The following is a 12,359-nucleotide window of genomic DNA, read 5'->3' on the forward strand; positions in this document are numbered from 1 at the left end:
ATTTCTTGGAAAACTAGAATGTTCTGTCCTTGCTTTGTTGCTTCAAAGAACTAAAGTATTGCAAAATCTGATAATTTATTCAGCAGTTATGCTCCTGCTGACTCCCAGAAATGTTTCTGTGTACAGCATAGTTAATGTTCCAACAAGCTAGCATAAGATTGGGAAAGAATAGATGATGTGTTCTTAGACTTTCTTTAAATGTCAGAAACAAAGTGTAATAAAAGTATCCTGATTCTATATACTCAGTTTATAAAGTACAAAGTTCATTTTAACCACTTTAAATAACACTGATAGTGGGGCAAAATGCTGATGTATACAAATCATCTCTGCTATTGGGCACCTGAATTTGTGTTAACGTTGTTACACTTAAGATGCACATTAAATATGCACATTTATTACAAATAACACATGTGCATAATTGTTTTGCTTCTACATGTTTCAGTTAAAAAAAAAAATGCTAAAAATGTGAGAGTGCACCCATCTACGCTGTACCATGGTAATCAAATGAATACCTGGGCATGGTTCCAACCATGAGAACAGATTAACTTTGCCCCATGAGTGTGTGCTGATTTGTACCTATTAGACTCAGTGAGAGCCTTTAATTCTTGTCTGTATCCGGAAAGAAAAGAAACATGGCAACTAAATTACTTTGCTTTCTGCTTGCTTCTGTTTTGATAGCCTACTATGTTTATAGACCGCTGCCTGAAAACATTGAGGAGGGCTGGAAAGTGATGATTTTGGATACTGTTCTGAGAAGTGTCGGGCACATGGTAAGTTTTGTATTTAGTTTAGTTACGCTGTGGGTCCTGCATGCTAAACCAACTTGCCAGTTTTCTGTTAGTGACTTACTGCATGGTTTAGCCTTCAGATTTGTGTGCATATGGCTCTGTTTCTAAAAAGGGAGTTAAATCGACATTCAAGCAGTCATCTATGCACTTAAAAAATACAGAAAAATGATTTTGTTAGGTTTATAGAAGATGTGTATTTACTTAAAAAAAAAAGTCAGTATGTAATCTAATCAATTTTACAAGTGTTTGATAACTTTTCAAAATAAAGCCTATCATGCATTACTGGTCATAAATAACTTTCTTCTTTGATCATGTTTACGGTGCATACTCAGCTACTGAAATTAAACCAGGCTGTACTAAGTGACTTGCTTTTAATGCATTGTAAAGATCTGCATAATCCATGCAATGAAGTACCAAGGCATAAATATAGAAACCTATGAAAATCCATCATGTTAATAGATTGGAATTTTCTGATCACTTTTCTGTGACAGATGTTTCAATTAATTTCTATCTCTTGGTGTAAAAAAATAGAATGTGTGACTGATTGTATAGCCAAGCATAGACCATATTATAATGCTATTGAAATGTGCTGTATGCCTATGCAAATGTTCTAGCATTCTGGTGAAAAAAAATAAGATAATTCTAGTTAAACCTGGCACTTTTAGCTATGTACAAAATATTTAATTAAAATCACAGTTCTTTAATATTGCCTTAACTACCTCCTTTGTTTATATACTTTCACTGAAAATTATTTCTGGAAAAAAAAATTTCCTCTAATTGTTATCAAAAGAAAATTTTGTAAAGTTGCTACTGAAATAAGTACTAATTCAAAGTAAAATCAATACAAAGGCTGTAAAGCATATGTATATAGAGAGCAAAGTTTCTGTAAAAAAAGAGAATCAGTACTGATAAAGTTACAGCCTGATTTACTAAACCTTTTTCCTATAGGCACAGAATGGGAAAAAAAGCCTTAGCAAACCTTATACAGTAATCTTTGTTCTCTTGTGGCAATAAAACCAGAAGCACGGTCTTTTACAATGATCGCACTTCAGTCTGGCACACATTTATTCTCCATACAAAGGAGAATTCTATACACACATGAAGGTAACAGCAGAGCGGCCTTAATTTGCACCATCATATGCCTAGCTCTTTTAAAATTGTGGGCATGGAATTGGGTAGAAAAAGTAAAATCCATATTTAAATGGTATTTTCTTCCTGGTGTGCAAGGAGTATTTAAAGCCATTTATCTGGATAAAGCTGCCCTCCCTCAGTCTGGCTGGAAGCACAGGCGGGGTTTCATAATGTGCTGGATCCAGCTGGATTGAGGAGAGGCATTCTGGGGGAGGAAAGAGCTTTTTTTTTTTTTTTTTGGATGAGATCAGTTACACAGGCAACATATGCACACTGCCTTTACAAAATTTGTGGTTATGCATTTCAGTCCCTCCTTATTCTGAACACATGTATGTGTGCTCTTCCCAGCTTCCTAAAATTTGCATTGCTCACGCACATATGTGGCCATTTTTGTGCGAGCAACACTTTTAAAATCTACCTCTAGTTCTTTACTATTGGCTTCCCAGTTGTTATCTGCCAAATATATTAAATGTTTTGGAGGAATTTTAAGATTAAAGAAATACTGTTCTAGGATATCAGATTTGGAGATTCAGGCTTTAAGAACAAAAAGAAAGATTTACTACAAGAAAATGTCAAACATAAATATTAGAGCAGCTAGAAAAAAAAACAAGGAAGATAGGAATTTTAGATTTATTGCAGTCTTTCCAGCAGCTTTCAAAAGAGGAATTTTGCAAAAGGACTGGTAAATTCTATTACGTGATAAGTATTTTAAACCAGTTTTTCCAGCATGACCTTCCATTGGTTTTAAAAGAATAAAAACAAATAAGCAAGGCAGTAGTGACAAACCCATCATCAGGTGAAAGTGCCTCACCCACCTTTTGATACATACTGGTAAATTTACATTATAAAAACTTCAAACACAGATCCTGAATGAAATCAATTTAACCACAGCTTTATTAATCTAACAGATAAAAAACTCCTTACTGGAATCATTACTTGGTGATGGTAGAAGACGAAAGTGGTAGGAGAAAAAAACACAGATAGGGACCCATCAGGAATAGACCTCTGGACTACCTGACCATCCTTACATGAGGCTGTACTACAGCCCCCCATGTGCAAGGAAGGCTGTCAGCCCTATGTCCTATCAGGCACTACCAGTCTGACCCCACATTGGGGTGGCTCTGACCCAGACACACGTCATCTGGCCATGCGTGGGAAGTGCTGGTATCTCTGACCCTCCCCCCAATCTGACTCGGGTACTCCTCCCCCTCCAAAGCTGCCAAAATTAAAGAATATAAATCAAAGAATATAAATGCAAAAAAAGTAATTACAAACATAGGATAGGCTCACAGAGCATGCAAATAACATTCTACCCGGACATATAGTTTCCATCTGGAAGCCTACTGAATGAAAATATGGGAGGATAGGGGCATTGTCTGTCAGTGGCATGGGAAGAAAAAGAAGGGGCAACTTCCGGGTCTGCTCTGGTTTTTAAAGTCCCAAGCCACCCAGCTCACCCCCCACTCCCACCCCAGTTACAATTTCAATCTGCCAAACAGGGCAGCAATTCTTTTCTCCCCTCTTTCTCCTCCCATCAGGCACATCCTTATGGGTAGGATGGGGAGGTGAGTGGGCCACAGCTATGGACCCTCTCATTGCCGAGGCCTGACAACGTCATCAGACTGCACATCTGATACCATAATAGATTCGTGGCAACATTCTGTTCAATGTGTGCTCCTTAGTTGTGGAACGTGCCCACCCAACACTTCCAGGGTTTTGACAACACCCTAGCCCCTGAAGCAGTCGTGTGTGTGATAATGGTGTGTATGTGTTGTGGTTGTGAATGGTGGATGTGTAAGTGGTATCAGAAGGTGAGTGGAGTGTGTACGGGTGTTGGGGAGGCAGAAATCATCCATATTTTCCACCCACCCTCTCTCCTTCTCTTCTCCTATATGAATGTGATAGTGTGTGCATGTGCACTTTCTCCCCCTCCTTCCCCATATGTATGTGCATGCAAGGGGGGATGTGTGTGCGTGTTGTGGGAAGGTGTGTGTGTGTGTGTGTGTGTTGGGGGATGGACTCATTCACCTTACAGCCTCCTGGGTGTGAGCCAATGATCGCGCCCACATGCGCACCTGTTTCAAAGTTACCATCCCTTCCGGATAAGTCTACCCGGTTAAGTTTTGACCTGCTCTACAGGGCATGTATACTTACACGTTTATCTTGAACGCCTCTGATTTTCGAACTGTCATTCAAACATTCGTGCTGTGTATCCTTGACTACTGTAACTCTTTATTTGTAGGACTTCCCTCTGGTCAATTATGAGCTTTCCAGGAATTGCAAACCTCGGCGGCCCATTTGATCTCTGGGACCCAGAATTGGGAGCATTTTTCACCAATACTGGAAGAGCCTCATTGGCTCCCAAGTGAATATAGGATTAAGTTTAAAATCTTTATTTTGGTCTATAAGTCACTGGAACTTGATGGGCCCAGTTACCTCTCAGATCAGTTATGGGCATATGTGCCATCTCGGCTTTGAAGGTCTGGAGATAAACATCTTCTTTCAATTCCTACAGTTAAAGCAGCACGACTGAGTGAGACACGTTCAAGATAATTTTTTGTCACTGGTCCTATATTGTGGAACTCGTTGGCCCTGGTCTTCTGAACAATTATTGATGTTAATTTATTTAAAAAGTATTTGAAGGCACTCTTATTTAGGCAGGCATATGAGCTAGACTGCTAAATTCCTGATACCAGGTACTGTCGCTGAGCATGAACAGTTTTTTGTTTTATGTCTGTAATTTGTATTTGATTGTTATAAGCAGAATCGGCCGGATTTTAAATCTGCCACGTGTGTAAAAATCGACACTTATGTGTGTGTCCGGGCCCTGCGCATACCTCGCACATTTTAAAAAGGACCCGGCCACACGCGTAAGTGGTGATACACGCATAAGTGCCGGGCCCTGACAAATGGGAGGACCGGGGACCGGGGATGGAGCGGGGCGGGCCAGGACAGCACCATATATTGCTGTCCTGGAGCCTTGTGCTCCAGCCGGCTGCCGGCATGTGCATGTTACTTTGGGTCGGGCCCTGAAGTAACTTGATGAAAAAAAAGTTAAAAAAAAAAAAAGGGGATATAGAGGATGGGGAGGAGAGGGGAAGGAAGGTTAGGGTAGGGGGTAGGAAAGTTCCTTCCCATTCCGCTCCTAAATTGGAGCAGAATGGGAGGGAACTGGGGGAACCCCCAATCTCATCGCCGTACGAATTTGCAATATTTTACCCCCCTTGAACGCGCCGCCCCGCACACACTCGCGCGGATTATAAAATCTGGCATGTATGTGGGCGTGGCCCATATATTTTATAACATGCACGCCCCGGCGCACGCATGTTATAAAATCGGCATGTCCATGTGCATGTGCCAGGTAGCACCCGCACATAGATGTGCCGGTGCTACCTGGATCTGCCTCAATATGAACACTTAAATAAATAAATAAATAAATAAATAAATAAATAAATACTTCTGCAGCTAACTCTGAATATTGGAAATTAGCTGTACAAGTTATATGTCTCACTTGTTCCATCCCTGATCTGCCCAGAAGACGCCCACTTTTTGTGTGTGTAATTTTTAGCCATATAAGGGACTTATATGGCTTAGTGGTGGTTGCTGAATGTAAGCACATAGTCAGCGGCTGATACCTGTTGCGCTGGAGGTGGAGCACACAAGGAGACAAAGGCTGACAGGAACTTCACCAATAATGGTCCAGGGGCTCCGCGGGTTGAGCCCTTGGATTCCCGGACTGCCTGGGCTTAGGTGGGCCTCTGGGGGTCTCCCGGAGAGATGACGGAGAAGTGTGCCCACCAAGAGAAGGGGTGCGCGGCTGTCGGTGAACAGACGAGGTAGACTGGAACCGAGAGTACCAGAGACCATGGGAACAAGGCAGGAACTGAAGGTCCTCCGGATAGGATAGGCAGCGCCTAGTGGTCCAGCTCGAAGAAGGCCGTGGGCAGTATCAAAGCAGGCAGGCCTGATGGTCACAGGAGGAGCAAAGAGAGTGTCCGAATGGAGCGCAAGGGTCAAAGCCAGGGTATACGTCCGAGGATGGTCAGCCAAAGCGATGGTTGTTTCCAGGTATCAGTCCAGGCGTAGTCAAAAGCAGGCAGAGGTCAGTTCCAAGTATCAGTCCAAGCGAGGTCAGGGACAGGCCGAGGTCAGTACCGGGTATCAGTCCTAGAAGGTACAACCTGGGTAGTGGAACATGGAACAGGAGTCAGGAACGAAGGAACTCGGGAGCAGATGCTGGAACACAGGAAGGACCACGGGAACACAGGAGCAAACGCAGGAACACTGGAACAAGCATAGGAACAAGGAACACAGGAACACTGGAACAAGCACAGGAACAAGGACGGCAGCTAGCTTCACACTGAGGTGATGACCCAATTGCCAAGGCGAGGTTCTGGGGAAAGGGCCTTGCCTTATATACTGAGGTTAAGTGACGTCATCGTTGAGCGCCATGGAGCAGTTTCCTGCCCTGGGCCCTTTAAAGGGCTGGGCGGTCCGCGCACGCATGCCTAGGGGCGGACCCGATGCGGAGCAGGATGCAGAGCCACACCGAGAGGAGCGCTGGGAGGTCGAAGGCCCCAAAGGGCCTGGGGACACCGTAACAAGGCACTGCGGCGCAGGGAGCTGGCTGCAGCCGTGGGAGAGGTTGGACCAGGACCCACTGGAGCGAGGGAGAGGTGAGCAGACCTGGGCACAGGTCTAGCGCGGCCGGGACGCACAACAATACCTTAGCCATATAAACCTAGCTTATCTTGCTAAATAGCTTGGATCAGGCTTTGAATATCGGGCCCCTGCTTTTCTAGATGTAGTCATGGCCTGGCTTCTTCTTCTTCATTGCTATTCCATGTAATCTCTGCTCCCCCATTTGATACTCTCCTGTTCATCCCTTGTGCTTGGCTGACTTCCTTTCCCTTTTGTGCATTTTCTGTTTCTGCTCCCTATCTTGGAGTAAATTACATCTTAACATTCAAGATATTTCCATTCTTTTCTAGTCCTGGCAAAAAAAAAAAAGAAAACCCTTTTTAAAACTTGCTCATACTGCTGCTTAAAAATCTGAAATCTAAAACACTTTATAATTCACTTGGCTCTGTACCATTTTGTTGCCTCCCCGTGCATTGTTCTTATAAGGCACCCTGGGTCAGGAGCCTATGAAAACTGAAAATAAGTACACAAGCAGGTAAATCTGAAGATGGAGCAGCACTATGTTGATATTGGGAGGCAACCAGTCCAAGTGGTGCAACAGTTTACCCAGGCAACTAGCCAGCAAGAACAGAAAGACCCAACATTTTCAGAGTGAAAAAGGGAGTGAAAGTGCCAGTAGCAGCAGGCAGAGAATCAGAAAGCCATATTGCACACATCCAGAATGCATTTTGTCTTGGGTCTGTCAGTATTTGTTTTTACCAGCAGCAGGAATTGTTCAAAGTCCAAGAGTTATCTGCCACTTGAAGTGTGACAAGGTTGTTTGCAGGGCGAAGAATCAATTGCACATGAGAAAAATAATGGAGCACAGCTCCATGAGTATTATAATCTTTGAGATGCAATGGTGAGTAAGAAAAGAACATGTGTCTGAGAAAAAGAAGGAAGTCTGAGACAAATTTTGTGTCAAATAATGCAAGTATACAAAACTAATGAAAGAGCCAGCACAACGAGGGAGATGGCTGTGAATTGATAGTTAACATGCATTTTCAGTCTACAGACCAAAACTGTTTGCATTACCATACCATACCATACCACACTACCGATAGTGCCTTGCAGCCACTATCTGCTCACCAGCTAGGGAATGCAGGCACTGATGTCCCCAACATTAAAGGCCAGATTCACTAAACAGTTTTTCCCATTTTGTCTCTGTGGGGAAAAGATCTTTAGTACATCTAACCCTAAATCTGAATTCAAACATCATTGTTACACACTAAAACTGTACACTCTAATAAAATCTCTTATGCAATCCCATATATGTATCTAATGTATAAAACAAGTTAGAGGTGTCAGTTGCACTATACATTTGAAATGGCAACAGAAAAAAAAATACAGCAAAAATTGTGAGAAGGTTTCTTTCTCATCTCATTCTCTCATGTTCTACAATACCATTTGCAGGAAGTACAAAATGAAAAAGACTTGCTCAATAGATCATGTCTGTATGTTATTAAGGCTGGAGGATTTTCCATATTTTCTAGGGAAATATTCTTTCAAATGAATGTTAACCAAAGCCTGGATGTATCTGCAGAGAAAGCTACTATACATCTGCAGTGAAAGTAAGGTGGTATAATGAATAGGGATGTGTAGAAGCAAATTTTCATTCCGGGTTGTTTATTTATTTGGCTCATTTGGTTCATTTTAAAGGAAAATAAAATTTAGTTTATTTGTGCAATTTGTTTTTGTTTCCCATTAAAGTCAATGGGTCAAGCAGTATAGCCTATTTTGAGCTTTAAAATTGAGATTTTCTAATCAATTCTAAACGAACATGGGGGCAGCCATCATCAGAAAAAAGGGAAGAGAACTCCAAGGCACCAAGAAAGTAGCAAAGAGCTCCCAAATGTGCCACGAATAGTCTAAGGCACCATAAAGGGGCACAAGGGAACTAGCAGTGACAGAAGTTCTCCAAGGTACCGTGAGAGTAGCAAATCAGAAGCAAATTTAGCAGGAACATCCCAAGGCTTCAAAAGAGAGCACTGATAACATTGTCATGAACCACCAAAAGCAGCACAAGAGAGGAAAAATGACACCAGGTTTGGCATGAATTTTCTAAGGCACCATGAAGGTGGAATGAAACTGAAAATGTGGCAGAAAAAACTCCCAGGCACAGAGGGACAAAGAAGCACCAAGAGTGACATGAAGACCCCAAGATACCAGGGTACATTTTTCTGCGGTAAATTAACTCTCTTATTTGATAGGGGTTTTAACTCCTAAAAAATGCACGCTAAACCAGGAGTAAAAATCAGTGCTAAAATTAGTACGGGTGCATGCAAATGCCATGTAAAAGAAGGTATTACCTATTCCCTAGTAATGCAGGGAGGTGCATTAAAAGGCAGACATCTTAAAGCAAACATTTTTATTGCTGGAAATTTAACTCCTGGGACAAAGCTGGAGTAAAACTTAACTCACATTTCTGGTGGCCATGTTATACTATTGCTGTGTCCAGTGTGATAGTGTCTTGCTGCCTCTACCAGACTGGGTACAACAATAGAATAACTTTGGCCACCAGAAATATGAGTTTACTCCACCTCGGACCCAGGCATTTAATTTTCAGTGTAAACTCTTGTGGGCAGGCACCTACAGCTGAACAGTACACCGGTGATGTGCATCCTGACTTTACCATACTGTTTAACTGTAGATGCCCACCCCAGGGAGCTTACACTTTGTTCAGCTAGTTGTAAGTGCCCACTCAAGAACAAATTCTTGCATCCAAAGCCATTTTAGCAAGGAATAGTATAAGCTGTCTGAGGTACTCACCTACAGCTACTTTAAAAAAGCATAAACTGTCTTGGGGGGATATCTACAACTGAACCGGATACCAAAGTTGGATGCACAGCCCCAAAGTGCATTCTGTTCACCTGAAGGTGCCTTCCCAAGCGAGCTTATGCTTTGATTTTTCTTGCCATGTCTTGCCAAGATAGTATTGCATGGAGATTTGTGCTGTGCATCCCGACTTGTGAACACATTCTCTCATTCAAGACCATTTTGACAAGGAATGGAAAACAAAATAAAAGAATAAGCTCTCTGGGGAAAGTACCTACAGTTAGATAAACAAAGCATAGTTTGTCTGGGTGTGAGATTGTGCCCAAATCAGGATGCCCAGTTCCAATCTTGCATGCAAGGTCATTTTGATCATACTACTTCCAGCTTCATGCACTTATCTCCTTACTCCTGTCTGAAAGCACTTTTTAAAGCATTTTTCTGCATTAGTGTGGATTTTTTAAGGTTAGCTCACATTTTAGCATGTTTTTCCAATTAGCATGGTTTTTTAAACTTCTAGATTTGCATCGCATTAGCTTACTACAACCCATGGGAACTAGGGATGTGAATCGTTTTTTTGACGATTTAAAATATCGTCCGATACATTTTAAATCGTCAAAAATCGTTAGGGCCACGATACAATACCAATTCCCCCGATTTATCGTCAAAAAATCGTAAATCGGGGGAAGGGGAGGGCAGGAAAACCGGCACACTAAAACCCCCTAAAACCCACCCCCGACCCTTTAAATTAAATCCCCCACCCTCCCGAACCCCTCCCCAAATGCCTTAAATTACCTGGGGGTCCAGCGGTGGTCCGGAACGGCAGCGGTCCGGAACGGCCTCCTGCAATTGAATCGTGTTGTCTTCAGCCGGCACCATTTTTCAAAATGGTGGCGAAAAATGGCGGCGGCCATAGACCAACACGATTCGACTGCAGGAGGTTGTTCCGGACCCCCGCTGGACTTTTGGCAAGTCTTGTGGGGGTCAGGAGGCCCCCCCAAGCTGGCCAAAAGTCCCTGGGGGTCCAGCGGGGGTTTGGAAAACGATCTCCTGCCGCAAATTGTTTTCCGTACGGAAAATGGCGCCGGCAGGAGATCGACTGCAGGAGGTCGTTCAGCGGGGGTTCCGGACCCTCGCTGAACGACCTCCTGCAGTCGATCTCCTGCCGTACGGAAAATGGCGCCGGCAGGAGATCGACTGCAGGAGGTCGTTCAGCGGGGGTTCCGGACCCTCGCTGAACGACCTCCTGCAGTCGATCTCCTGCCGGCGCCATTTTCCGTACGGAAAACGATTCGCGGCAGGAGATCATTTTCCGGACCCCCGCTGGACCCCCAGGGACTTTTGGCCAGCTTGGGGGGGCCTCCTGACCCCCACAAGACTTGCCAAAAGTCCAGCGGGGGTCCGGAACGACCTCCTGCAGTCGAATCGTGTTGGTCTATGGCCGCCGCCATTTTGCGCCGCCATTTTGAAAAATGGCGCCGGCTGAAGACAACACGATTCAATTGCAGGAGGCCGTTCCGGACCGCCGCTGGACCCCCAGGTAATTTAAGGCATTTGGGGGGGGTTCGAGAGGGTGGGGGATTTAATTTAAAGGGTCGGGGTGGGTTTTAGGGGGTTTTAGTGTGCCGGCTCACGATTTTCACGATTTTCACGATACTTTAAACACCCAAACTGCAACAATACGATTCCCTCCCCCTCCCAGCCGAAATCGATCATTAAGACGATCGAGGACACGATTCACATCTCTAATGGGAACCCCTGTTTTTAAAGTACACGTTAAATAAAACCCATGCTAAAAATTTAGCATGGGTTTTATTACATTAGCCCACAGGAATAATGCAAAGCAGTCACCCACAGTGGCAAGAAAACAACACAGTGTAAAGTCTGGGGTATGGAAGCAAGGCAGAATGAGAGCAAGATGCCCAAGGTGTACTGTAAGGAGCAGGGCAGCAAGGCACAGCAACAGCTAAGCCCTTAGGCGTATGGAGTATTTCAGCATGTTGTGTTTAAGGCACTGTGGACCCTTGGTTGCAGTGGAGATGACTCCGCCCACGGGGAGGAGCCCTGTGGGGAACCTATTGCGATAGGCTGACACAGTTAGCAGACAGAATGGACAGAATTTTTATTGTACTGCTGTAAATAGATGGTAATGCAGGAAGGTAAGGCACTGATCCACGAGGTGCCAATACGCTCAACAGGCTCAGAAGTATAGTCTCATCCAGATGTTTTCGATAGGCAGGAACCCGCAGTGCGGGCAATGCCGCGGCTAGTGGGTGGAGTTGGGAGCCGGTTCATAGAGGTACTCATAGAGTGAAGGCGTCTTCCTGATAGTAGAATGGTGGGACCGAAGGTCCTTGGTGTAGGATATGAAGAAGACAGGCCCTTGAGGGACGAGTACCCAATGGTCCAATATCCTGGAATGAATAAGAGAAAAGACCCCCGAGGAGCGATTGTCTAGGTTAGTGAGGACCCTGAAGGGAAGTTGGAAGCAAGAGCCCACTGAGGAGCGGGTGTCTAGAGCTTCTGCTGGAGTGAGGCCCTTAGCAAAGGAGGCATCTAAGCTAGCAGCTCAGAGCAGGCAGAGGAGCTAAGCGAAGTCTTTACTAACTCAGTTTGGTAGCAGAAGCGGAGGCTAGTTATACCCGTAGGTACTGACGTCATGCGGTGGGGCCGCCTCCGAGGATCCCGCCATGACGTGTACTTGAGCATCAGAGCTGTGCGCACTCGTGCCCTAGGAGGCCACGGGAGTGAGCATGGTGGATGGGGATGCCCATTCTGGTCTGAGAACGCCGAGGCCCACGGCACTCGGCACCGGAGATAGCCATCTTGTCCAAAGAGAGGGAAAGGGGAGAAAAAGAGGTAAGGCAGAGCGGTCGCAGCCATCTGCGACTGACAGACGCAATAGTGCCCCCTTTCAAAGGGCCCCCTCCAAGACTTATTCCAGGTGGTCTGGGCTTGCGTGGGTGTGCCAGGTGGAATTGGCATAGC

The 12,359-nt window shown here is 44.5% G+C and overlaps 1 protein-coding gene across 1 annotated transcript in view; it reads left to right on the top strand.

Annotated features, from left to right (window-relative positions):
- Nucleotides 1-552: 552 nt before the first annotated feature.
- AADAC (arylacetamide deacetylase) overlaps nucleotides 553-12,359 on the top strand; it is a 73,623-nt gene continuing 61,816 nt past the window's right edge. Inside the window, exon 1 of the mRNA XM_029616182.1 lies at nucleotides 553-770. Within this exon, the coding sequence (XP_029472042.1) occupies nucleotides 633-770 (138 nt within the window). The 5' untranslated portion in view covers nucleotides 553-632. The remainder of the gene's footprint in view (nucleotides 771-12,359) is intronic.

This window comes from Rhinatrema bivittatum, chromosome 9 (assembly GCF_901001135.1).
Source record: "Rhinatrema bivittatum chromosome 9, aRhiBiv1.1, whole genome shotgun sequence".
In the NCBI taxonomy this organism is placed as follows: domain Eukaryota; kingdom Metazoa; phylum Chordata; class Amphibia; order Gymnophiona; family Rhinatrematidae; genus Rhinatrema; species Rhinatrema bivittatum.